Source organism: Neoarius graeffei, chromosome 13 (assembly GCF_027579695.1).
Source record: "Neoarius graeffei isolate fNeoGra1 chromosome 13, fNeoGra1.pri, whole genome shotgun sequence".
NCBI lineage: Eukaryota > Metazoa > Chordata > Actinopteri > Siluriformes > Ariidae > Neoarius > Neoarius graeffei.
The window spans coordinates 56,096,469-56,124,420 of NC_083581.1; the positions used below are offsets into that span (position 1 = coordinate 56,096,469).

Consider the following 27,952-nt stretch of genomic DNA (forward strand, 5'->3'; position numbering starts at 1 on the left):
CCTAAACACCCTCTGTCTGGCCCAATGCACCTGTGATGTGGGTGGTACTGTGAAACCCCTCCCTCCGACGCGCATTGGTGGCACAAATCACAGATTTAATTGGTACACTCACAGGTGCCTCGCAGACAGAGTGTGAGTAGGACACAGTTTTTCACCGCATAGCGTACCCTCTTAGTTTATACCTTTTTTTACCTTGTTTGTTGGATTCATTGAAAGTCAACCGGACTGTGGAAAATAAATGGAACATCTCGTTTTACTTCACTCTCCGTGTGTGCTCACTTTGGAATGCGCGTCTAAACAACCCCACACTCTGCCTCGCGTGGCCAAGAAAATGTTTGGTATAAAAAAATGGCCACAACACCATCAAATCATGCCAGTTAATCTTACCAATTCACATTATGCAAACGGATTATGCAATATAGGACACTGCTGACTGGTTATTGCTCACGTGGTCAGGCCCAGTGTTACAATATAAACCATCTTAGTTCTGCTTTTGCTTCCACTAAAAAGGAAGCCAGTGTACAACTGCAGCCATAATGACAGGATTTATTCTGCTCACAGGTATTGATCTTGCTATTCATTCATTAACATTTGGCTGTTGAAATGTTATCTGACATGTTTATGCTGTGTATTTGAACACTGCGCTTTATATTTGTTTTTCTTATTAGGCTTTTGCCTGTTATTTATTCAGTTTGGTGAGTTTTCTCCATCCACTATTTCAAAAATCATTTCCTTGTTTTTAATTATTAAGTCAACATACTGAGGCATTTCGTTTAAAATTTAGGTTCAGCCTATCAGCTTATATGCTACTTCAGCAATTGTGCCCAGTACAGACCTGATCCAGTGAAGTATGTGCCTACCAACATTGATCCCTTCTTGTGTACACATCTTAGCTACGCATTTGCTATCATTGACTCTGCGAATCAGCTGGCCACCTCCCAGTGGAATGATGAGACTCTCTACCAACAATTCAATAGTCTGAAGCAAAGGTGAGGCTTTCTTCTGTTAGATACAGTTGAGGTCAGAAATTTACATACACTTATCATGGGCATGAATGTCATGGCAATATTGGGCTTTCAGTAATTTCTTTGAACTGTTCTTTTTCTGTGGAATATTATACTTGGTCATTTATTTACTGAGGAAAATGATCCAATATTACATATGTGAGTGGCAAAAGTATGTGAACCTCTAGGATTAGCAGTTAATTTGAAGGTGAAATTAGTCAGCTGTGAGTGGGCACCCTGTTTTATTTAAAGAACAGGGATCTATCAAAGTCTGATCTTCACAACACATGTTTGTGGAAGTGTATCATGGCTCAAACAAAGGAGATTTCTGAGGACCTCAGAAAAAGCGTTGTTGATGCTCATCAGGCTGGAAAAGGTTACAAAACCATCTCTAAAGAGTTTGGACTCCATCAATCCACAGTCAGACAGATTGTGTACAAATGGAGGAAATTCAAGACTATTGTTACCCTCCCCAGGAGTGGTTGACCAACAAGGATCACTCCAAGAGCAAGGCGTGTAATATTTAGCGAGGTCACAAAGGAACCCAGGGTAACTTCTAAGCAACTGAAGGCCTCTCTCACATTGGTTAATGTTAATGTTCATGAGTCCACCATCAGGAGAACACTGAACAACAAATGGTGTGCATGGCAGGGTTGCAAGGAGAAAGCCACTGCTCTCCAAAAAGAACATTGCTGCTCGTCTGCAGTTTGCTAAAGATCACGTGGACAAGTCAGAAGGCTATTGGAAAAATGTTTTGTGGACGGATAAGACCAAAATAGAACTTTTTGGTTTAAATAAGAAGCGTTATGTTTGGAGAAAGGAAAACACTGCATTCCAGCATAAGAACCTTATCCCATCTGTGAAACATGGTGGTGGTAGTATCATGGTTTGGGCCTGTGTTGCTGCATCTGGGCCAGGATGGCTTGCCATCATTGATGGAACAATGAATTCTGAATTATACCAGCGAATTCTTTTTTTTTAAATATATAATTTATATTTTATTGGTGTTTTCTGTATATGATGATTGATATACATAATTTCCTGTTATTCCAGTATGAAAAACAGAAAAATAACTGAGATAAAGAAAAACAGAAAGAGAAGGAAGAAAAATACAACACAATAACAAAACTATATACAAAACAGGGAGTAATCATTCACATACATGTACTATATATTCAATAAAGTAAAGAAATACATTCAGGCCATTTGGCTGTGACATAATTATACCATTTTGACCAGTATTTCAGAAAAGTTTCCATTCTTTGATTGACAGGAGCTGTAATTTGTTCCATTCTATAGATTTCTATTAGAATGTCTCTTCATACACTGATCGTAGAGCATTCTGGTAGTAACCACATCTTGGTAATGGTCTTTTTACTGGCCACCAACATTATATTCATTAGATATTTGTCCCCTTTTAGCCAGCTTTGGGGTATGCATCCAAGATATAGAGTCTTAAAGTCCAAAGGAATGTCTTCTCGAAAAATGTCTTGTATAGCATTATGTATCTCCTTCCAAAAGTCTTTAATGTTGGGGCAGTCCCAAAAAATGTGATAATGGTTTGCACATTGTTGACCACATTTTCTCCAGCAAACAGGGATATTATCACTATAATGAGATGTCTGAGATGGTGTTATAAAGTATCTTATGAAGTTTTTCCAGTTAAACTCTCGCCAGGTCATTGAGCTAGTACATTTCCATTGGTATCGCCATATTATTGTCCATTCCTCCTCAGATATATCCATCCCAGATTCCCTTTCCCATTTTGTTTTAACATATGCTGTAGAATGAGTTTTAAGATCTAATAGGTGCTTATACAGTATGTGGCTGATGTTATCCCTACTAAGATCTGATCTATTTGCTCTTCTAAACAATTCTAAGAGGCTGGAGTTTGCCTCTGTTACATTTTTAATCTTTATGTTGACATAGTGTCGCAACTGCAGATACCTAAAGAAATCCTGCTTCTCCAATAGGTGATTTTTCCTGAAGCATTTCAAAACTACAGAGTATATTTCCCTTCATAATATTACTTAAAGCTGTTATTCCATTAGTTCTCCATTTTTTGAATCTAGTATCCATTTTATTTGGTGCAAAGTCTGAGTCATATGCACACCATTTAAGAGGAAGCAGATCTCCTTCCAATTTATATTCTTTCACAATATTTTTCCACACTTTTAGGGTGAGTTTGACCCATGGATTATCTGTACTGGTTATGTAGTGTTATAATTTTGAGTCAGCTACAATTGCTTGTATAGGAATCGGAAATGATCTTTCTTCAATATCTTTCCACTGTGCATTGTAAGATGGATTACACCAACATAGTATAGGTCTTGTCTGAGCGGCAAGGTAGTATTCTTTGAGGGATGGTAAGCCCCATCCTCCCTTCTCCTTCGCAAGCTGCAATGTTTTGAGACGGACCCTTGGTCTCTTGCCTTGTCATATGTATCTAGACAGCAGCTTATTCTGTTCATTAAACTGACCTTGGGAAACTTCTACTGGTAGGGTCTGAAATAAATATAGCAACCTTGGTAATATGTTCATTTTAATAGATTGTACTCTGGAGCTGAAACCAAGGAAAGAAATGAGGTTCCATCTTGTAATATCTTCTTTAATCTTTTTACATATAGGTAGGTAATTGTATTCAGATAATTTTGAGAGATCCTTTGGAATAGTAATGCCCAGGTATTTTAAGGATTTCGTTTGCCATGACCACTGGTATTTGCTCTCTACTTCCAATGGTGGGACATAATTATAGGTTAACACTTGGGTTTTACCCACTTTAACCTTATATCCTGATAATTTCCCATATTTCTTAAGTGCCAGCATCAACTGGGGCAGAGAATATGTTGGCTGACTGAGATAAACAAGCACATCATCTGCATAACATGCCAGCTTATGCTCTCTTTCTGCAAGGTGGATTCCCTTGATTTCTTTACTTTGCCTTATGTATTGGGCAAGTGGTTCTAGGAAAAGTGCGAATAATAGTGGTGACCAAGCACAGCCTTGTCTTGATCCCTTTTCCAGGGTAAACCTATTTGATAAATAACCATTAACCTTGACCCTTGCTGTAGGGTCATTGTATAGTGCTTGTATAGTTTTAATAATCCTGTCATGGAAACCAAATCTATGTAGGACTCTATAGAGAAAAGCTGAATTGACTGAGTCAAACGCTTTCTCAGCATCTACACTAACTACTAGTGCCTCCATTTTGGTTTTCTGAATTTGATTTGTAAAGTTCGTCGTATATTATCTTGCGTTTGACATTGATGTATAAAACCTGTCTGATCACTGTGGACCAGTATGGTCATAAGTTTTTCAAAACGTCTGGCCATAATGGAAGTGAACATCTTATAGTCTATATTTAATACAGATATCGGTCTATATGATGTGCATTCTGTTCTATCCTTGCCCTCTTTTGGAATGGCTGAAATAATTGCCTCATTCCAGCTAGGAGGTATTTGTGCTTTTTTTTCAAGGTCCAGTTTAGTGCAGGGAATATGACCGGCACTAACTCATTTTTAAACTCCTTGTACCACTCTGCTTTATAGCCATCCGAACCTGGAGATTTGCCTACTTTGAGCCTACTAATTGCTGCTTGCAGTTCGCTCTCTGTTATTTCAGCCATCAACTTTTGGTTCTGATCTTCTGTTAGAGTGGGTAATTGCAAAGAGTTCAGGAAGGTGTCAGTCTGAGCCACACTTCCTCCTGGGACTCTTGTATACGGTATAAGCCTTTGTAAAATGTCTCAAATGCTTCATGAATCTCATTTAGTCTGTTTTTAATCTCCTTTGTTCTTGGATCTTGTATTCTATGAACTGTATTTTCTGCTATTTTTTCTTCAACTTCCATGCAAGTATTTTCATTGATTTTGAGCCACTTTCATAGTGTCTCTGTTTTAGATACATAAGGTTTCTTTTAATATCTTGTGTGGTTATATTTCTGATTTAATTTCTTTTTCAATTTCCTGAAATGTATTTTTATCTGAATCCATCTTGTGTTTTAATTCTAAATTCTTCAATTTTTGCTGTAGTCCTTCTAATGCTTTCCTTCTTTCTTTTTTTTATTGCAGGAAGCTATTGCTATAATTTTCCCTTGTAAAACAGCTTTCATTGTATCCAATAGTATGGGGGATGTGACCACCTTGTTATCATTGAATTCTAGAAAAGTATTTATTTCTTTTCTAATGTCCTGTTTAAAATTAGGATCATTCAGTAGGCCAGAGTTTAACTTCCATATAGTATTTCTGGGTTGCTGGTCTAGGTCAACTGTTAGGTATATGGGCGCATGGTCACTCAGATCGATTGTCCCAATTTCGCAGGAATAGATTTTATCTTTATCTTTTCCAAATGTTATAAAATAATCTATTCTTGTGTATAAGGAATGAGGGGCAGAATAATGGGTATAATCTCTTCTTTGCGGGAACAGTTCTCTCCAGATGTCAATTAGTCCCACATCTTTGAAAAGTGTGTTGACTTTTCTATATAGGGACTTTGTTTCATTTGTTTTTCCACTTGAAGAATCAAGTTTTGGTTGTAAATGAATATTAAGATCCCCCCCACATATCAGCAGGCCTTCTGTTTCTGTTATCATAATATTAGTTATCTTTTGAAAGAAAGAAATATCACTTCCTGGAGGTGCATATATATTTAGTAAAGTTATTATATTTCCATCTACATTTCCCTTAACTAAGACATACCTGCCATCCTTATCTTTTATTTCAGACATCTTTTCAAAATTGACCTGCTTAGAAATAAGAATCGCCACTCCTCTTCTATGTCCTGGTTTGTATGATGAAAAAAATGTTGTTAAAAGCCCATTCTTTTTAGTTTTCCATGTTCTTTATCATTTAGGTGGGTTTCCTGTAAGTATACCATATGTGCCCTTTCCCTTTTCATTTTAGAAAGAATTTTGGAGCACTTAATTGGGTTTAACAGCCCATTAACATTATAAGAAATTATTTTAACTTTGTCACTGGCCATAGGTCATGTATATGCATCCTTATGTTGAAACAAAATTTAAGTAATATACTCCCTGAGAGAACAGTCGATAACATTTTCACACAATAAAACAAGAAACAAACTAACAGTGATTCCAAGGCTGAGGTCCTTAAATGACCTTTAATTAAGCTAGAAAGGAACATCTAGCTCCGGAGGAAAGCCTCTCCTCTCAATAGGTTGAGGGCCTCCACTAGGATTTCCCAAAGAGTAAAGAAAAAAGTCTCTGTCCATCCAAGTGCTAAGGCTAACTTAAGGACTAACTCCTCCATTGTAGCCTAGGTTAATTTGTATTTGTCAGGGAAGAAAATTGTCTCAAACATAAATTAAAAAAAAAAGATTTGGGATGTAAAATATTTTCACAAACATTTTTTAACCATATAGGTAGCCTACCCGTAGCGGGGATGGTGGGGGGGAAATCTCATCTCATTATCTCTAGCCGCTTTATCCTTCTACAGGGTCGCAGGCAAGCTGGAGCCTATCCCAGCTGACTACAGGTGAAAGGCGGGGTACACCCTGGACAAGTCGCCAGGTCATCACAGGGCTGACACATAGACAGACACCCATTCACACCTACGGTCAATTTAGAGTCACCAGTTAACCTAACCTGCATGTCTTTGGACTGTGGGGGAAACCGGAGCACCCGGAGGAAACCCACGCGGACACGGGGAGAACATGCAAACTCCACACAGAAAGGCCCTCGCTGGCCACGGGGCTCGAACCCGGACCTTCTTGCTGTGAGGCGACAGCGCTAACCACTACACCACCGTGCCGCCCGTGGTGGGGGGGAATGTCCCTGTTAATTCGCAGAACTCATTCTTGCTCTGCATCCTCCCCTCTCCATCCACGGGACTCTACTCTCTCCCATGCAGTGCGTGACAGCTGCGCGATTAGATCCTCCTTTGGTGGAACCCTAATCGTGTTGATGGGGAGTCCTCTGTTCTTCATATCTGTCATTGCTTCCTCTGCTGATTGGTAGAGCCGTGTCCCATTCTCGTAGTACACTCGCAGTTTGGCTGGAAAAGGAGTTTGGAAACGAATACCGTTCTGTTTCAAGACTCGTTTTGCTTCGGCATATTCCTTTCGCTTCTGTAGAACAACTGGGGGATAGTCGTTGTCAAAAAATATTTGTCTCATCATCTAAGAACACTTTTTTTCTTCCCCCACGCTTTGCGTAGGATTTCTTCTTTAGTTTTGTATCAGAGAAATCTGATCACTATTGACTGTGGCTTGTCTTCCTTATCTCCAGTAGGTTTAGGCACAAGTGCTCCGTGTGCTCTCTCAATGTCGATATTCGTTGTTTCAGGTATTTCCAGTTTATCATGCAACAGCTTTTCCACAAAGTCTATCATTGATGATCCCTCTGTGTCTTCTGGGACATTGTATATTCGTATATTCTTTCGTCTGGACCTACCTTCTTGGTCGAGTATTTTATTTTCGAGTCGGGTCACTTCTTTTATCAGTTTTCCTAACACTTGCTCCACATTCTGAGTGCGGTCTTCTTCTACACCAATTCAATTTTCCACCTCCTCGACTTTTTGGTCCACTTTAGTGAGTTCAACTTTGATGTCATTAAGTTGTTCCTTCATATCTTTGCGAAATTCCCGAATCTCCTCTAGTACTTTTGTCAGGCTAGCTGCTGTGACTTGGTTTAAGCTAGCATCGTCACGAGGTGAACTAGCATTATCTCCACCAACTGCACTAGTCTGTCCAGTACCTTTTTTCCCAAGCTGTTCCCTTTTTTTTTGTCTCGCTCCTGACATTTTGATCGTGTATTATAAAAAGTCAATGGTATTTGACTACTTTTTGGGGCAAAATAGCTAAATTCTTGGAGGAGCTGTTATCTCAAGCAGCCATTTGCTGTGATGACATCACCGGAACCTATACCAGCGAATTCTAAAGCAAAATGTCAGGACATCTGTCCATGAACTGAATCTCAAGAGAAGGTGGGTCATGCAGCAAGACAACGACCCTAAGCACACAAGTCGTTCTACCAAGGAATGGTTAAAGAAGAATAAAGTTAATGTTTTGGAATGGTCAAGTCAAAGTCCTGACCTTAATCCAATCGAAATGTTGTGGAAGGACCTGAAGCGAGCAGTTCATGTGAGGAAATCCAAAAACATCCCAGAGTTGAAGCTGTTCTGTATGGAGGAATGGGCTAAAATTCCTCCAAGTTGGTGTGCAGGACTGATCAACAGTTACCAGAAATGTTTAGTTGCAGTTATTGCTGCACAAGGGGGTCACACCAGATACTGAAAGCAAAGGTTCACATACTTTTGCCACTCACAGATATGTAATATTGGATCATTTTCCTCAATAAATAAATGACCAAGTATAATATTTTTGTCTCATTTGTTTAACTGGGCTCTATTTATCTACTTTTAGGACTTGTGTGAAAATCTGATGATGTTTTAGGTCATATTTATGCAGAAATATCTCATCTCATCTCATTATCTCTAGCCGCTTTATCCTTCTACAGGGTCGCAGGCAAGCTGGAGCCTATCCCAGCTGACTACAGGCGAAAGGCGGGGTACACCCTGGACAAGTCGCCAGGTCATCACAGGGCTGACACATAGACACAGACAACCATTCACACTCACATTCACACCTACGGTCAATTTAGAGTCACCAGTTAACCTAACCTGCATGTCTTTGGACTGTGGGGGAAACCGGAGCACCCGGAGGAAACCCACGCGGACACGGGGAGAACATGCAAACTCCACACAGAAAGGCCCTCGCCGGCCCCGGGGCTCGAACCCAGGACCTTCTTGCTGTGAGGCGACAGCGCTAACCACTACACCACCGTGCTGCCCCATGCAGAAATATAGAAAATTCTAAAGGGTTCACAAACTTTCAAGCACCACTGCACTTATGCACCAAATTCTTGTGGGTTTTTTTTCCTCGATTAAAAATGCATGTTCTCCAATTATTCTGCCACACACAAAAAACAGTTCAAAGAAATCATTGAAAGCCAAATATTGCCATGTAATTCATATCCATATTGAGTGTATGTAAACTCCTCACCTCAACTATAGGTGGTGATATAGTCTGATTTCAAACTGATTTGCTAATCCAAGATACTATTTCATTTAACAGAAATCCAAGCTTGAAGACACTTTTGTCTGTTGGAGGATGGAATTTTGGTTCAACTCAGTAAGTGTTTTTTGTTTGTTTTTACCGTTCTGCTGTGAAATATTTTGTTGAATCTCTGCAAAATGTAAACGTGAAAGCCAGAGACAAAACTGCATTCTCTGTCTCCAGATTCTCTACCATGGTGTCCACACAAGCAAACAGAAGTACATTCATCCAGTCTTCCATCAGATTTCTGAGAACATATGGATTTGATGGCTTGGATTTAGACTGGGAGTACCCTGGAGCCCGCGGCAGTCCTCCAGAAGATAAGCAAAGATTCACTTTGCTCTGTCAGGTCAGTTCATCGCATGCTTATTCTGGGTATTATTATACAACCCTGATTCCAAAAAAGTTGGGACAAAGTACAAATTGTAAATAAAAACAGAATGCAATAATTTACAAATCTCAAAAACTGATATTGTATTCACAATAGAACATAGACAACATATCAAATGTCAAAAGTGAGACATTTTGAAATTTCATGCCAAATATTGGCTCATTTGAAATTTCATGACAGCAACACATCTCAAAAAAGTTGGGACAGGGGCAATAAGAGGCTGGAAAAGTTAAAAGGTACAAAAAAGGAACAGCTGGAGGACCAAATTGCAACTCATTAGGTCAATTGGCAATAGGTAATTAACATGACTGGGTATAAAAAGAGCATCTTGGAGTGGCAGCGGCTCTTGGAAGTAAAGATGGGAAGAGGATCACCAATCCCCCTAATTCTGTGCCGACAAATAGTGGAGCAATATCAGAAAGGAGTTCGACAGTGTAAAAATTGCAAAGAGTTTGAACATATCATCATCTGCAGTGCATAATATCATCAAAAGATTCAGAGAATCTGGAAGAATCTCTGTGCGTAAGGGTCAAGGCCGGAAAACCATACTGGGTGCCCGTGATCTTTGGGCCCTTAGACAGCACTGCATCACATACAGGCATGCTTCTGTATTGGAAATCAAAAAATGGGCTCAGGAATATTTCCAGAGATCATTATTTGTGAACACAATTCACCGTGCCATCCGCCATTGTCAGCTAAGACTCTATAGTTCAAAGAAGAAGCCGTATCTAAACATGATCCAGAAGCGCAGATGTCTTCTCTGGGCCAAGGCTCATTTAAAATGGACTGTGGCAAAGTGGAAAACTGTTCTGTGGTCAGACGAATCAAAATTTGAAGTTCTTTATGGAAATCAGGAACGCTGTGTCATTCGGACTAAAGAGGAGAAGGATGACCCAAGTTGTTATCAGCGCTCAGTTCAGAAGCCTGCATCTCTGATGGTATGGGGTTGCATTAGTGCGTGTAGCATGGGCAGCTTACACATCTGGAAAGACACCATCAATGCTGAAAGGTATATCCAGGTTCTAGAGCAACATATGCTCCCATCCAGACGATGTCTCTTTCAGGAAAAACCTTGCATTTTCCAACATGACAATGCCAAACCACATACTGCATCAATTACAGCATCATGGCTGCGTAGAAGAAGGGTCCGGGTACTGAACTGGCCAGCCTGCAGTCCAGATCTTTCACCCATAGAAAACATTTGGCGCATCATAAAACGGAAGATACGACAAAAAAGACCTAAGACAGTTGAGCAACTAGAATCCTACATTAGATAAGAATGGGTTAACATTCCTATCCCTAAACTTGAGCAACTTGTCTCCTCAGTCCCCAGACGTTTACAGACTGTTGTAAAGAGAAAAGGGGATGTCTCACAGTGGTAAACATGGCCTTCTCCCAACTTTTTTGAGATGTGTTGTTGTCATGAAATTTAAAATCACCTAATTTTTCTCTTTAAATGATACATTTTCTCAGTTTAAACATTTGATATGTCATCTATGTTCTATTCTGAATAAAATATGGAATTTTGAAACTTCCACATCATTGCATTCCATTTTTATTTACAATTTGTACTTTGTCCCAACTTTTTTGGAATCGGGGTTGTACACTACAGTATAATGCAGATGGCTAAAAGTTTCAGGGTATTCAGAATGGTGTGGTGGCACATTGTGTTTCAGGAAAAATTGGTCAAAGAAAAACAAAAAACAGAAGGTTAGGACATCTATCCATTTCTCTAAATTGAAACAAGGAAGACAGACACATTCACAAATGGATTATCTTTGATCATATTTTATAAAAATCCTATTAACAAAAAATGCATGAACTTGCACCAGTTTGGGTGTATGGAGTACCCTAACTGAGGGGTTCCCTAACTGATGAACACATCAGGGCAAATTGCAACACGTAAAATACTGTTGGCCATCCACTGCATCCCGACCTAGCTCCAGCCGTCTTAATTTTGTCTTGCCCCTGGACCTAGTTAGGTCAAGACGAGAGAGTGAGGCTGACAGCTGCACAACTCTCCCTCACTCTAATCCAAGTCACATGCAAGCCATGACTTCAAATTTAAGTCCTGTGGCGATGGGCAAGTGCCGAAGCAGCAGGTGTGGAAACACTGGAAGCTGTAGTCATGAACCTGTACACAGGCAGCCCAGGGCATAGGGTCACTCTCTGCTGGAACGAAGCAGCAGTGGAGTTCAGCAGCCCCCTGGGTGTCTGAGCAGCCATGTTTAGGATTTGCTCTGCTCACCTCGATGGAGGAAGGAGCGAGATAAGGTGCCCCAAACATAGCCTGCTTCATCTCACCCTGGCCAGCACACCACAGCTGGTGGGGATCCCACTCAGCAGTCAAAATACAACAAATAACAAAATAAATAAGATAGTGAAGGTACTTAACCTTGGCATGTGGAATGTGTACACTCTACTGGATAACATCAAAGCAGACAGGCCGGAGAGAAGAACTGCAATAGTCACCAGGGAACTAGCTCGCTACAACGTCGACATAGCTGCCCTTAACAAAACACGTCTAATGGACAAGGGCCAGCTCATGGAATGTAGTGGTGGTTATACCTTTTTCTGGAGTAGTCGTAGTAGCACTGAACAGTGAGAGGCATGTGTTGGATTTGCTGTAAAGTCTCACCTTGCCTGGAAACTTACCAAACTCCCAGAGGGCATCGACAATTGCCTGATGACACTTCAGCTCCCACTTGGTGTTAGAATGCAGGCACTTACAGATGTATGCATGGAGGAGAGCGAAGCACAGACTGTCAACAAAGCCAAAACGATAGACAGAAATCAGAGTCGGAAAACTAGAGAGGGTTGGGCGATCGGCAAACAACTTTAGTGAAAGAACGACAAAGAGCGAAAACTAGGAAAAGGTAGCAAAAGGTCAGAAACATGAGAAGCAGTCAGAAAAGATACAAGGCTTGGTACGAACTGAGCTAACAGGACAATACTTCGCAAAGATGTGTGTGTTTGGGGAGTTTAAATAGAGGGACTGGTAACTGAGGAAATGGAAAACAGCTGAGATTCAGTATGCCGGAGACAGAGGGCACTGTGTGTCTTGGGACTTGTAGTTCAGGGTATCTATATTTGTCTTTTCCTCAGCGGGTTTACTGACACCTTGGAGGCAAGAAGAATGCAACGATGATTAGTGCTTATGCTCCTGCAGTTACTAACTCCGAGGACATCAAGGATAAATTCTACAAAGAACTTGACATCATTGCAGCAATCCCACAGTCAGAGAAGCTCTTTTTTTCTCAGAGACTTCAGTACCAGAGAGGGGTCCGATCACCAGATCTGGAAAGGGATCATAGGAAGACACGGCATTGACAAGTGTAACAGCAATGGTTTACTGCTCCTCAGAGCATGTGCTGCTCATGGTCTTATCATTACCAACACTCTATTTCGACTCCCTACCCGTAACAAGACTTCTTGGATGCACCCTCATTCCAGATATTGGTATCTGATTGATTATATTATCACCAGGAAGAGGGACAGGCAGGACATGAGAGTGACACAATTCATATGTGGCGTCAACTGCTGGACTGATCATTCTCATTATATCCAAGTGCAAACTTCCCGCTTGAAGACCCTAAGGCCAGAAGACTGCAAAGTGAATCAATGTCTTTAGGCTGAAGAACAGCAAAATTGCAGAGGAATTTGCCAGTGACCTGAATATCAGGTTGCCTGATATATCTTTAGATCAGGACAACAGTGAAGAGCAGTAGGTGACCTTTAGAGATGCAGTCTATTCTTCCACCCTTGAACACCTCGGACCAGCTACCTGCAAAAATCAAGATTGGTTTGATGAAAACAACAATAAGATACAGACCTTACTGTCAGAAAAACATCAACTGTTCAGAGTTCACCAGAATGATCCCTCTTCACAAGAAAAGAAAGATGCCTTTGCCAGCATAAGGCAAAAAGTACAGAAGAAGCTCTGTGAGATGCAGGATACCTGGCTCAGCATGAAGGCTGATGAAATCCAGGGCAATGCAGATAGCCATGACAGCAAGCGATTCTAAGATGTCCTGAAGGCTATCTATGGCTCCCAGCCATCTGGATCTTCTCTCCTCCTCAGTGCAGGTGGGGCCCAGCTACTGACAGAGAAGAAGCAGATCTTGAAGCGGTGGGCTGAACCACGTCCTCAACCATCCTGCTGAAATCAACAATGAGGCCATTGCACGCCTACCACTGGTGGAAATCAACACAAACTTCAATAACCTCCCTACAGAAGGTGAAGTCAGAAAGGCCATCAAGCAGCTCTCCTGTGGCAAAGCGCCAGGATCAAATGCTATCCCTGCTGAAGTTTACAAAGCAGGAGGCCCAGCTATGATGCAGAAACTGAAATTAACAATGCAGGACAGGTCCCACAACAGCTTAAGGACGCTAATATAGTCCATACCTACAAGAGGAAAGGAGACCGCCAGTCGTGCAATCACCACCATGGCATCTCCCTCTTGTCCATAGCAAGAGAGATCCTAGCTCATGTCTTAATCGCTTTCTCCAACACCTCAAGCAGGGCCTCCTCCCTGAAAGCCGGTCCAGCTTTTGTGCTGAACGGGTAACAGCGGACATGATATTCATTGCATGCCAGTTCCAGGAAAAGTGCCAAGAGCAACACAGTGACCTATTCATGACCTTTATTGACCTGGCAAAGGCCTTCGATACGGTCAGTAGAGAAGACCTATGGAAGATAATGGAGAAGTTTGACTGTCCCAGCAAGTTCATCACGATAGTGCGGTAGTTCCACGATGGCATGATGGTCAAAGTACTGGATGATGATGAGTTGGAGGCAATCCCAGTAACAAACAGTGTGAAGCAGTGCTGTGTTCTTGCCCCTACACTTTTTACACTTTTTTTTTACACTTTTTTTGTCTTCTCTGCCATGCTGACAGATGCCTTCCAAGATCGCCAGGATGGGATACACCTCAGTTTTAGGACTGACGGCGGTCTGTTCAACCTCAGGTGCCTGTAGGCCATCACCAAGGTGAAGGAGACTGTCATCCAAGACTTTGTTTGCTGATGACTGCTCCCTCAACGCTTGTACAGAGCAGAAGCTGCAACATGAAATGGACTGTTTTTCACAAGCCTGCAACAACTTCGGTCTCACCATCAGCACTGAAAAGACTGAGGTAGTGTACCAGCCTGTGCCTGGAAGACCCTACCAAGAACCACATATTATAGTGAATGGGCAGAACATTAAGGCAGTTGACAAATTCATTTACCTGGGTAGCACCCTTTCCCAAGCAGTGAACATGGATGTCGAGGTGAACAACAGGATTGCAAAGGCCAGCGCTGCTTTCAGGAGACTTTGTGAGAATGTCTGGGAACAGAGAGGGCTCAGCCTTACCACCAAGCTGAAGGTCTACTGTGCTGTGATACTTACCACCCTACTTTATGCCTGTAAGAACTGGACTGTCTACAGCAGGCATGCTAAGCAGCTCAATCACTTCCACTTGATCTGCCTCCACAAACTCTTTCATATTAAGTGGCCAGACAAAATCCCGGGCACGGAGGTCCTAAAATGGGCTGGACTTCCCAGCATTAACACTCTTCTGCAGAAAGCCCAAGCCAGATGGACTGGCCATGTTGTCAGGATGCCAGATAGTCAATGGCCCAAACAGTTGTTGTATGGAGAGCTGTGCCAAGGCAAGTGCTCATCTGGGGGGCAGAAGAAACGCTTCAAGGACAATCTCAAAGTGTCCCTCAAAACCCTAGAAATCGATCTCAACTCCTGGGAGTTGTTTGCTCAGGATCGTCCAACATGGCGAGAAAAGCTCACCAGTGGTGTGTATGGAGCAGAGATGAAACACATTGCCAGGCCTGGAAGAAATGAGCTGCGCGGAAGGCTCAAACTATCACCATTCCCACTATAGCACCTACCCATACGGGCCCAAAATGTGGGCATAACTTCGAAGCCCAGATTGGCCTCATCAGTCACCTCCAAACCCACAACTGCCACCAACCAAATTTAAGTTATGGTCATTTTCGACCCCGAAGGATGAACATCAACTGATGTAAATGAATTAAGCCTTCTTATATTGACTCACCTAAAGTGGTATGCAAAGGTTTGGGCACCCCTGGTCAAAATTGCTGTTACTGTGAACAGTTAAGCAAGTTGAAGATGAAATGATCTCCAAAAGGCATAAAGTTAAAGATGACTCATTCCCTTTATATTTTAAGCAAAAACAATATTTTATTTTCATCTTTTACATTTTCTAAATGACAAAAAAAGGAAAAGGGCCCAAAGCAAAAGTTTGGGCACCCTGCATGGGTAGTACCTAGTAACACCCCCTTTGGCAAGTATCACAGCTTGTAAACACTTTTTGTAGCCAGCTAATAATCTTTCAGTTCTTACCCGGGGGATTTTCACACATTCGTCCTTGCAAAAGGCTTCCAGTTCTACAAGTTTCTTGGGCTGTCTTGCATGCACTGCTCTTTTGAGATCTATCCACAGATTTTCAATTATGTTTAGGTCAGGGGACTGTGAGGGCCAGGGCAAAACCTTCAGCTTGTGCCTCTTGAGGTATTCCATTGCAGATTTTGAGGTGTGTTTTGGATCATCTTATTGTAGGACCCATCCCCTCTTTATAACTTCAACTTTTTTACAGATGGTGTGATGTTTGCTTCCAGAATTTGCTGGTATTTATTTGAATCCATGCTTCCCTCGACCAATGAAATGTGCCCTGTGCCACTGGCTGCAACACAACCCCAAAGCATGATCGATCCACACCCATGCTTCAGAGTTAGAGAGGTGTTCTTTTCCTGGAATTTGGCACCCTTTTTTCTCCAAACATACCTTTGCACATTGTGGCCAAAAAGTTCTATTTTGATTTCATCAGTCCACAGGACTTGTTTCCAAAATGCATCAGGCTTATTTAGATGCTCATTTGCAAACTTCAGATGCTGAATTTTGTGGCTAGGATGCAGGAAAGGTTTTCTTCTGATGACTCTCCCATGAAGGTAGTATTTGTTCAGGTGTCACTGCATAGTAGAACAGTGCACCACCACCACTCCAGGGTCTGCTAAATCTTTCTGACGGTCTTGTGCAGTCAAACAGGGGTTTCAATTTTTCCCTTTCTAGCAATCCAATGAACAGTTCTTTCAGAAAGTTTTCTTCATCTTCCAGACCTCACCTTGATCTGCACTGTTTCTGTTAACTGCCATTTCTTAATAACATTACAATCTGAGGAAACAGCTACCTGAAAACACTTTGCTATGTTCTTGTAGCCTTCTCCTGCTTTGTGAGCATCAATTATTTTATTATTCAGAATGCGAGGGAGTTGCTTAGAGGAGCCCATGGCTGTTGATTTTAAGGACAAGTTTGAGGAGTCAGAGAATTTATACAGCTTTGAAATCTGCATCATCTGACCTTTCCAAACAAATAATTTGAACAAGCCACAGCTCAATAAGCTAATTAAGGTCTGGAACCTTGGTAAAAGTTACCTGAGAACTCCAATGTATTGGGGTGCCCAAACTTTCACATGGTGTTTCGCATGGTAATACATAAATCTTGCAGAAAACACTGAAAAGAAATGTCATCTTTACCCTTATGCCTTTTGGTGATCAGTTCATCTTCTGCTCACTTAACTATTCACAGTAACAGACATTTTCAGTAAGGGTGCCCAAAATTTTGCATGCCACTGTATGTCTTCATGTAAAGAGCTGAATATAATCATAACTAATTTGTTTCTATAATTAACTTAATTATTTTTTTTCTCTTACTTTTATTAACTTAACCTAAGCATGGGTACGGTGCTTGCCTAATAGATGGTCATATGATATTTGTATACAATTGTCTATATTACTTACCTGGTCTTTTTTACACATAATTTTCTACAAAATGTGAAATGCTGTGATGGAGTTTTGATAAATGTGTGTTTTTGCTTGTAGGAGCTTCGACAGGCCTATGAGAATGAAAGCAGTGCTACAGGACGTCCCCGACTTATGGTCACAGCTGCAGTACCTGCTGGGAAATCAGCTATAGATGCTGGATATGAAATTGCTGAGATTGCCAAGTAGGCTATTCTAGATAAGCTCGAAGAAATCAAGTTGCATCAAACTCAGTATGAAATCAGGATAGAAATATGTCTAGAAATAAATCCATTAAATCAACAAAATTACTTGCCTATAGAACAGCTTGGAATTTTAAGCTTGAAATTAGTAAAATAAACTTTAATTTATTTTATAATTTCATAATGAGATATATTTGATAAATATTTTAAAAATTAAGATATAAAAATATTTCGTTTTATACTTTTGGAATGCCAGAATTGTTTTAGGCAGTATTTATATCTGTATTATGAAAAAGGATGTTTTTTTAATTGACATAAGATTAGAATGCCACTGAACAGAGTACTTTACTATTTAATTAACTATACAGGTACCTGGACTTCATTAGTGTGATGACTTATGACTTTCATGGGTCTTGGGAGCATTTCACTGGTCACAACAGTCCTCTGTATCAATGGTCTCAGGAAACAGGAGAGCAAATCTATCATAATACTGTAAAGACAAACTATCTGTAACTAATACTGTAATCTGTCTAATACTCTGAGTTCTCTCATACCTGAGCTTGGCAGTTAGAGATGTAGTACAGCATTTTGTTTCTGATTTTGCAGAACTATTCAATGACATACTGGAAGGATCAGGGTGCTCCAGTGGAGAAGCTGAGGATGGGTTTTGCTACATATGGCAGAACATTCCAACTGTCGTCTACAGCAAGTGGCCTGGGAGCTCCATCAAGTGGCCCTGCTTCTGCTGGCAATTACACCAGAGAGGCAGGTGTCTGGTCTTATTATGAGGTTTGTACACAGCTTACTATATGCGAGCCACACAAACTTCACTGTGTTGTTCTATATGAGACCTGATGAAGTGAATGGTTATTTCCCATCAGATCTGCAGCTTCCTTCAAGGAACCAGCATACAGTGGATTCAGGATCAAAAAGTACCTTATGCCACAAAGGCGGGTCAGTGGGCTGGCTTTGACACCAAGGAGAGCTTTGACATAAAGGTATCAAATCAAGAATGAGGAAAGAATTTCAAGAGTAAGGTCAAATTCATTTCGCCCGTAGTCAGCTGGGATAGGCTCCAGCTTGCCTGCGACCCTGTAGAAGGATAAAGCGGCTAGAGATAATGAGATGAGATGAGATGAAGGTCAAATTCAGTTTGGTGAAAAATTCACATTTTTACGTCTGTCAACTTTGTTGGAGAAGGTTTTGTTTTTGCCTGTTTTGTTTGTTTGCCTGTTCCCAACCTAACTCAAAGTAGTGAATGGATTTTGATGAAATTCAGTGTACAGATTTAATATTATCCTAGGTTCAAGTTATTTGATTTTGATGTTGATAATAATACAGTGTCTTGCAAATGTATTCATCCCCCTTGGTGTTTGTCCTGATTTTGCCACATTACGAGCTGTAATTAAAATGGATTTTGGGGGGTTAGGACCATTTGATTTACACAACATGCCTACCACTTTAAAGGTGAAAATTGTTGTTTTATTGTGATACAAACAATAATTAACATGAAAAAACAGAAATCTGGAGTGTGCATAGGTATCTCCCCCCCCCCCCAAAAAAAAGTCAATATCTTGTTGAGCCACCTTTTGCTGCAATTACAGCTGCAAGTCTCTTGGGGTATGTCTCCATTAGCTTAGCAAGCACATCTAGCCACTGGGATTTTTGCCTATTCCTCAAAGCAAAACTGCTCCAACTCTGTAAAGTTAGATGGGTTGTGTTGATGAACAGCAATCTTCAAGTTATGCCACAGATTCTCAATTGGATTGAGGTCTGGGCTTTGATTAGACCATTCCAAGATATTTAAATGTTCCTCTTTAAACCACTCCAGTGTAGATTTGGCAGTATGTTTTGGGTCATTGTCCTGCTGGAATGTGAACCTTCATCCCAGTCTCAAACCTCTGGCTGACTCAAGTTTTCCTCCAGAATTGCCCTGTATTTAGTGCCATCCATCTTTACGTCAGTCCTGACCAGCTTTCCTATCCCTGCAGATGAAATCTATTCCCACAGCACGATGCTGCCACCACCGTGCTTTACTGTAGGAATGGTGTTCTCAGGGTGTTGGGTTTGCGCCACACATGGCATTTCCCATGATGGCCAGAAAGATAAATTTTAGTTTCATTTGACCAGAGAAGCTTCTTCCATGTGTTTGGGGAGTCTGCCACACGCTGTTGGGCTAACTCCAAACGTGTTTCCTTAAGCAATGACTTTTTTTTTTCTGGCCACTCTTCCACAAAGCCCCACTCTGTGGACTGTACAGCTTAAAGTGGTCCAACAGACAGTTACTCCCATCTCCGCTGTGGATCTTTGCAGCGCCTTCAGTTTTATCTTTGGTGTTTTTGTTGCATCTCTGATTAATGCCCTCCTTGCCCGGTCTGTGAGTTTTGGTGGGCGGCATTCTCATCAGGTGTGTAGTGGTGCCATATTCTTTCCGTTTTGCTATAATGGATTTAATGGTGTTCTGTGGGATATGCAAAGTTTGGGATATGTTTTATAACCCAACCCTGATCCATACTTCTCTGCAACTTTGTCTCTGGCCTGTTTGGAGTGCTCCTTGGTTTTCATGTTGCTTGCTTAGTAGTGTTGCAGAGTCAGGGTTCTTCCAGAACAGGTTGATTTTATACAGACATCATGTGACAGATCATGTGACACTTTGATTGCACACAGGTGGATCTTAATCAACTAATTATGTAACTTATGAAGTGAATTGGTTGGACCAGCTCTTATTTAGGGGTTTCAAACGAAAAGGGGTGAATACCTATGCACACTCCAGATTTCTGTTTTTTCATCTTAATTATTGTTTGTGTCACAATAAAACAATAATTTGCACCTTTAAAGTGGGAAGCATGTTGTGTAAATAAAATGGTGCTAACCCCCCAAAATCCATTTTAATTCCAGCTTGTAATGCGACAAAACAGGACAAACACCAAGAGGGATGAATACTTTTGCAAGACACTGTATGTGGCTTGGTGGAGGTATGCACTCTACCGTGTGCCCTTCTATGTCATGGTCCTACCTGTGGGCTTCTCTCTTCAGGTAACATCTCCACTCAGCATTACCGGCCATGCCCGCACTCACTTCCTCTTATTAACTTCCAGTGGCTGTCATTGGCTGTTGCCAATCACCTGCTTCCCCCCAGTGTGTATTTAAGCTGCAGTCCTCCCAAGCTTCTGTGTCAGATCGTCTGCAACTTCCAGTGTGATAACCTGCTCTGTGTTCCTACTACTCTGACTCCTGACGATATTCTGTTCCGTCTGACTCTGTCTGCTCTCCAGCCCCGGTAACCTGATCTGCCTTCTGTCCTGTCGACTCTGCCTCTTGCCTGCCTCTCCTGTACCTTCGCCTGATCTCCAGCCTGCCCAGCCCTGCTGCTCGCCTGCCTCTCCATCAGCCCGGTGTGAGCAGCCCTGCCTGGAGCCTACTCTCCAGCCCCGGTAACCTGACCCTGCATTTCTGTCCCCTATCTTGCTATCTGATCTGTGACTCTGTGTTCCAGCCTGCTCCCTAACTCCAGCCTGCTGAGGGACTACTGCTGGGAGACTGCCTGAAACCCAAGTGCTGTCAGCCTACAGCCACACCTCTCTGACAACGCCTGATCCTGTCTGATCTCAGCTGCTAAGCAGGGTTGGGTCTGGTCAATACTTGGATGGGAGACCTCAGATGTCACCACCATGCTCCCACCAGCCATCCCTGCCTCTCAGTCCTCTTGCCACTGAACTTCACACACATTCTCCCAACTCCCTTTTCCCCTGTTATTAATAAACTGTGGTTTGAGTGCATTTGATCTCCTCTCCTGTCTGGTCCCTGACAGAATGATCTGACCAAGACATGGAGTCAGCGCCTGAACCCTCTACCCTAGACCAGCTGCAGCGCACCGAAGGAGATATCAGTCGGATGTCTGCCGACATTGCAGCCCTGATCCAGCTTGGTCAACAGCAACAACGAGCACTCCAGCTGCTCGCTGCCCTAGCACCCCCTGCGCCTCCGAGTCCACCACCACCGCCGCCCCTCGTTGCATCTGCCGCTGACTTGCCAGCTCCGGGAGGTGCTCCTGCTGCACTCGATGCCCCGGAACCCAAGGTCGGCAGTCTGGAGCATTTTGACAGTGACCCCTCCCAAGTCCGTGCTTTCCTGACCAGCTGCCAGTTGCTGTTCGACCTGCAGCCCAGAACCTTCGCCTCGGAGGCAGCGAAGGTGGCCTTCATCATCACTCATCTGACTGGCCGCGCCCGCCTGTGGGGGACTGCTGAGTATGAACGCCGGACTCCGGCGTGCACCTCCTTCTCCCTGTTTGCAGCGGAGATGATTAAGCTCTTCGACCTGGGCTCGTCATCAGTAGAGGCATCCGGAGGACTGATGAGTATTCGCCAAGGCAGACGTACAGTGGCTGACTACTCGATCAATTTCCAGACCTTGGCCCAGCGCAGCAAGTGGAACATGCAGGTGCTGGTGGACACCTTTCTGCACAGCCTGGCCGACTACATGAAGGACGAATTGGTCTCGTACGAACAACCATCGACACTCGATGAGGCCATCACCCTGGCTGTCCACATTGACTGCCGGGTCCAGACCCGTCGACGAGAGAGGGCCCGCCAGACTCAGTCAGTCATCAGCGCATGGAGAAGCCCGAGCTCGCCGGACATAGGAGGGGCCCGGCTGGGTTCTATGATCCTCCAATCCTCCACCAGCCAGAAACCTATGCTCCAAGTTTGCCTTCGTCTGTGGGATTCCACCCACACCCTGGCCGCCCTGGTTGACTCTGGCGCCGAGGCTAACATCATGGACACCAAGCTTGCGTGCCAGTTGGGTCTGCAAAGCCATCATTTATCCTCTCCCGTTCCAGCCAGGGTGCTGGATGGCCATTTCCTTGGCACCGTCACCCGCCTCACTGCCCCTGTCCCGATGACTCTGTCTGGTAACCACCACGAAACCATCCAGTTTCACCTGCTCCGTTCCCCCGGCCAACCTCTCATCCTGGGCTATCCATGGCTCCGCCAGCACAGTCCTCACCTCGACTGGGCCACTGGAGCAATAAGAGAATGGGGCAAGGACTGCCACTGGACCTGCTTACGAGCCGCCACTCTAACCTCTCGTACTTCACCTGCCAGCTCTGCCCCCGACCTCACTAATGTCCCAGTGTGTTATCACAGCCTTCGGGAGGTATTCAGCAAAGCCAAGGCCACTTCCTTGCCCCCTCACCGGCCCTACGACTGCGCCATTGATCTCCTCCCAGGCACTGCACCACCCAAGGGCCGTATCTACTCTCTGTCCGCCCCGGAAAGGAAGGCAATGGAGGCCTACATCAGTGACTCTCTGGCTGCCGGCCTCATCCGTCCATCCTCTTCTCCCGCCGGCGCTGGGTTCTTCTTCATGGGAAAGAAGGATGGATCCCTGCACCCCTGCATCGATTACAGGGGTCTCAACGACATCACCGTCAAGAACCGATACCCTCTCCCACTGCTTACCTCCGCCTTCGAGCTGCTCCAGGGAGCCAAGGTCTTCACCAAACTAGATCTCCGGAATGCCTACCACCTGGTTCGGATAAGGGAGGGAGACGAGTGGAAGACCGCGTTCAACACCCCCACCGGTCACTATGAATACCGGGTGATGCCGTTTGGCCTTACCAACGCGCCAACGGTATTCCAGGCTCTGGTGAATGATGTCCTGTGAGATATGTTGAACAAGTTCGTGTTCGTTTTCCTCGATGACATCCTGATCTTCTCAAAGACCCTGTCCGAACACACCCAGCATGTCCAGCAAGTGCTCCGTCGTCTCCTTGAAAACTCCCTCTTCATCAAGGCAGAGAAGTGTGTTTCACGCCAAGTCTGTGGGGTCCATGGGGTACATCGTGGCAGAGGGGAGCATCCAGATGGACCCTGCCAAAGTCTCAGCAGTGACTTCATGGCCAGTACCAGAGAGCAGGAAGAAGCTTCAGCAGTTCCTGGGCTTCGCAAATTTCTACAGGAAATTCATTCGTAATTACAGCACCGTTGCATCACCCCTCACCGCCTTGACCAGCACCAAACAGCCCTTCACCTGGACTCCGGCTGCCAACGAAGCCTTTGCCACCCTCAAGGCTCGGTTCACCACTGCTCCCGTCCTCCAGATGCCAGATGCGGAGCGGCAATTCATCGTTGAGGTGGACGCCTCGGATGTGGGAGTTGGGGCAGTGCTCTCACAGAGGTCAGCGGATGACAACAAACTCCACCCCTGTGCGTTCTTCTCCCACCGGCTATCGCCGGCCGAACGCAATTACGACATAGGCAACCGGGAACTGCTGGCGGTCAAGCTCGCCCTGGAGGAATGGCATCACTGGCTGGAGGGGTGCGTAGTCCCATTCCTGGTCTGGACAGACCATAAGAATCTGGAATACATCCGCACCGCCAAACAACTCAACCCCAGACAGGCCCGCTGGGCTCTCTTTTTCACCAGATTCAATTTCACCCTTTCATACCGGCCCGGATCTTGCAACACGAAGCCTGACGCACTCTCCCATCAGTTCCAGAAGGATGATGCCCCCTCCAAGGATCCGGCTCCCATCCTACCTGACCCCTGTATCGTTGCTGCTCTGACCTGGGACATCGAAGAACGAGTGCGGGAAGCCCTCCGTGACCAACCCAGCCCCAGTGCATGCCCTGCAAGTCACCTCTTTGTTCCTGAAGACCTGCGATCCCAGGTTATACAATGGGGACACGACTCCCGTCTAGCCTGCCACCCTGGTTCCACTCGCACCTACCACCTGCTCGCCCAACGGTTCTGGTGGTCTTCTATGAGCAGGGATGTGCGAGACTTCATCCGAGCCTGCCTTACCTGTAATCAGAATAAGTCCTCCAGCCGGCCTCCTGCCGGTTTGCTCCAGCCTCTGCCCGTGCCAATGCGACCCTGATCCCACATTTCCCTGGATTTTATTACAGGTCTGCCCCCTTCTAACGGGATGACTGTCATACTCACCATCGTGGACCGCTTTAGTAAGATAGCACACTTTGTTCCCCTCCCTAAACTACCGTCGGCCAAAGAGACCGCCCAGATCGTCCTGCAGCAGGTCTTCCGCATCCATGGGCTGCCCAGGGACATCGTTTCGGACCGGGGGCCGCAATTCACCTCCTCGTTCTGGAAGGAATTCTGTCACCTACTTGGGGCCACCGCCAGCCTCACCTCCAGATTCCGACCCCAGTCCAACGGCCAGTCAGAGTGGACTAACCAGGAGTTGGAGAAGGCACTTCGGTGCATGGCGTCACGCAACCCTAGGGCCTGGTGTGAGCACCTACTGTGGGTGGAATACTCCCACAACTCCCTCACCAGCTCAGCCACTGGACTGTCCCCATTCCACTGCGTGTATGGCTACCAACCACCCCTGTTCCCCAGCCAGGAGGGAGAGGTCACCTGCCCGTCTGCCCTCACCTATGCACACTGATGCCGCCGCACCTGGTCTCAAGCCCGCGCTGCACTCCTCAAGTCAGTCACCAGCTACTCCATTGGAGCCAACCGGCAGAGGATGCCTGCGCCCACCTACCGGGTGGGCCAGAAGGCGTGGTTGTCAGCCAAGGACCTGCCCCTCCAGGTGGAGTCTCGTAAGCTGGCACCTCGGTTCATCGGACCATTCCCGATCCAGAGGATAATCAGCCAGTCTGCTGTCCGGCTCCGACTGCCCAAGTCTATGAGAGTGCACCCCACCTTCCACGTCTCAAAGATTAAGCTAGTGCACGAGAGCCCGCTGGTCCCAGTTGCACCTTCTCCTCCTCCTCCTCCTCCTCGATGGTGGCCCGGTCTACTCCATCCGGTGACTGCTGAAGTCACGGCGCAGGGGCAGGGGCCTCCAATACCTGGTGGATTGGGAGGGCTATGGTCCTGAGGAGAGGATGTGGGTTCCTGCTGGGAGAATCTTAGACCGTACCCTCATCAGCACCTTTCATCGCCTGCATCCGGACCAGCCGGCCAACCGGAGGGGTCGACCAAAGGGCCTTGGTCGGAATGACGATGCGCCAACTGCTACTGTCCCTGAGTCTGATTCTGAACCAGATCCTGAGGCCTTGGACACGGACCGGTCAGAGGAATTCTGACCCTCCACCGGTATTCCCCCTCCTCCCGCCCGTCTTGGTGGATCTGTGGCTAGGGACTTCTGGAGCCGTCCCTTGAGGGGGGGGGGTTTCTGTCATGGTCCTACCTGTGGGCTTCTCTCTTCAGGTAACATCTCCACTCAGCATTACCGGCCACGCCCGCACTCACTTCCTCTTATTAACTTCCAGTGGCTGTCATTGGCTGTTGCCGATCACCTGCTTCCCCCGTGTGTATTTAAGCTGCAGTCCTCCCAAGCTTCTGTGTCAGATCGTCTGCAACTTCCAGCGTGATAACCTGCTCTGTGTTCCTACTACTCTGACTCCTGACGATATTCTGTTCCATCTGACTCTGTCTGCTCTCCAGCCCCGGTAACCTGATCTGCCTTCTGTCCTGTCAACTCTGCCTCTTGCCTGCCTCTCCTGTACCTTCGCCTGATCTCCAGCCTGCCCAGCCCTGCTGCTCGCCTGCCTCTCCATCAGCCCAGTGTGAGCAGCCCTGCCTGGAGCCTACTCTCCAGCCCCGGTAACCTGACCCTGCATTTCTGTCCCCTATCTTGCTATCTGATCTGTGACTCTGTGTTCCAGCCTGCTCCCTAACTCCAGCCTGCTGAGAGACTGCCTGAAACCCAAGTGCTGTCAGCCTACAGCCACACTTCTCTGACAACACCTGATCTCAGCTGCTAAGCAGGGTCAGGTCTGGTCAGTACTTGGATGGGAGACCTCAGACATCACCACCACGCTCCCACCAGCCCTCCCTGCCTCTCAGTCCTCTTGCCACTGAACTTCACACACATTCTCCCAACTTCCTTTTCCCCTGTTATTAATAAACTGTGGTTTGAGTGCATTTGATCTCCTCTTCTGTCTGGTCCCTGACATTCTAGTTTGTATTTGTATCATGTATACATCAATTTACACTGCGCGATTCCACCAAGACTTTGTAGTGTGAGTGCATTCCATATAAAATGTTCAAAAGTGTGATACAGCATTGATCTTATTCAGAAACTGAAGAACATCAGGGGAAAAAAACTTAATGCCAAAGTGGGATTTAAATGGGAGCATTTAATGGACCAACAGCAGCTACAGTATCAAATGTTTGGACACACCTAATCATTCACAGGTTTTTCTGTATTTTAAACATTTTCTACATTGTAAAACAATACTGAAGACATCAAAACTATGAAATAACAGATGGAACATATATAAAATTATGTGGTGATCAAAATGGTGTTAAAATACGTTTCCTGTTTTAGATTCTTCAAAGTAGCCATCGTTTACCTTGATGATGCTTTGCACACTATTGGCATTATCTTAACCAGCTTCATGAGGTAGTCACCTGGAATGCTTTTCAATTAACAGCTGTGCCTCGTCAAAAGTTAATTCGTGCAATTTCTTGACTTCTTAATGTGTTTATCAAACAGTAAATAAAAATACAGTAAACAGCCCTATTCCTCAACTGTAGTAATTCATATTACATCAAGAACCGCTCAACTAAGAAAAATGACCATTACTTTAAGGCGTGAAGTATCTTTTAATTCATAAAAATAAAGAAAATCCATTGAATTTTAAAGTGTGTCTAAACTTTTGTCTAGTACTGTACCTAATTTCTATACAGATCATAGCGAGTCCTTACCAGTTCCTTCTGTTTTAGGTGGCATACCTCAAAGATAATAAGTTTGGAGGGGCCTTTGTGTGGGCTCTTGATTTGGATGATTTTACTGGACAGTTCTGTGGACTGGGAAAATATCCTCTCATCAGTGAGCTCAGAAAACTCTTAACCAATGGTAATTAAATAAATTATAAATGTGCCATCATCAGTAATACTGATATTAATTCTCCTGAGTTTAATTACATATCTGCTCCTCCTGCTGAAGGTCCTCCTGCTGTTCCTACTGAAGGTCCTTCTCCTCTTGCAATTCCACATCAGTATTGTGCAGTCAAGAAAGATGGTCTCTACCCAAATCCTTTTGATAATAAATCTTTCATCCTGTGTGCTGCTGGGAGAAATTTTGTACAAGCCTGTCCTGCTGGCACCGTCTACAATGAGAGCTGCCACTGCTGCAACTGGTCATAAATCTGCCACAGGTAGTTAATAAACACGTGATGTAGAAATGATTTAAAATACACTTTGTAACAGATTAACAAAATGGCACCTGGTTTGATACTTGTGCAAGCATTTTATTTCTCTATCTGTAAAAAAAAATTCCATAGATTTTCATTTTTAAATCATCAATCTTTTCTAATAGGATTTAATTCCAACTAGTATTTTCTATGTTTTTATAGTATGTGCTTCAAAAATGTTAGAGAAACATTCACACACATTATGATGCTCTTTGTTGTCAACTGTTTTATTCCAGAATTTGTAATATGCATTGCTAAAGGCAGTAACTAAAATAAATTACAATATTATTCA

General features: G+C 44.2%; 1 protein-coding gene across 4 annotated transcripts; it reads left to right on the forward strand.

Annotated features, from left to right (window-relative positions):
* The first annotated feature begins 517 nt into the window (after positions 1-517).
* On the forward strand, positions 518-27,743 carry LOC132896918 (acidic mammalian chitinase-like). 4 transcript variants are annotated; one of them, XR_009656206.1, is made up of 11 exons: positions 518-561; positions 669-695; positions 785-989; positions 9,095-9,151; positions 9,260-9,425; positions 17,364-17,488; positions 17,854-17,977; positions 18,092-18,274; positions 18,367-18,483; positions 25,907-26,065; positions 27,191-27,258. XR_009656206.1 is itself a non-coding variant. In XM_060938082.1 (11 exons), exons 1-11 carry the CDS (start codon positions 537-539, stop codon positions 27,611-27,613), a joined length of 1,362 nt encoding a protein of 453 aa, XP_060794065.1. In that variant the 5' UTR covers positions 518-536; the 3' UTR covers positions 27,614-27,743. The 4 variants fall into 4 exon arrangements, 1 of the variants encoding a protein (XP_060794065.1); XR_009656204.1 differs by lacking the exon at positions 25,907-26,065 and adding an exon at positions 20,761-20,919 and having other exon boundaries at positions 27,191-27,246; XR_009656205.1 differs by lacking the exons at positions 25,907-26,065; positions 27,191-27,258 and adding exons at positions 20,761-20,882; positions 21,000-21,074.
* Positions 27,744-27,952: the final 209 nt, after the last annotated feature.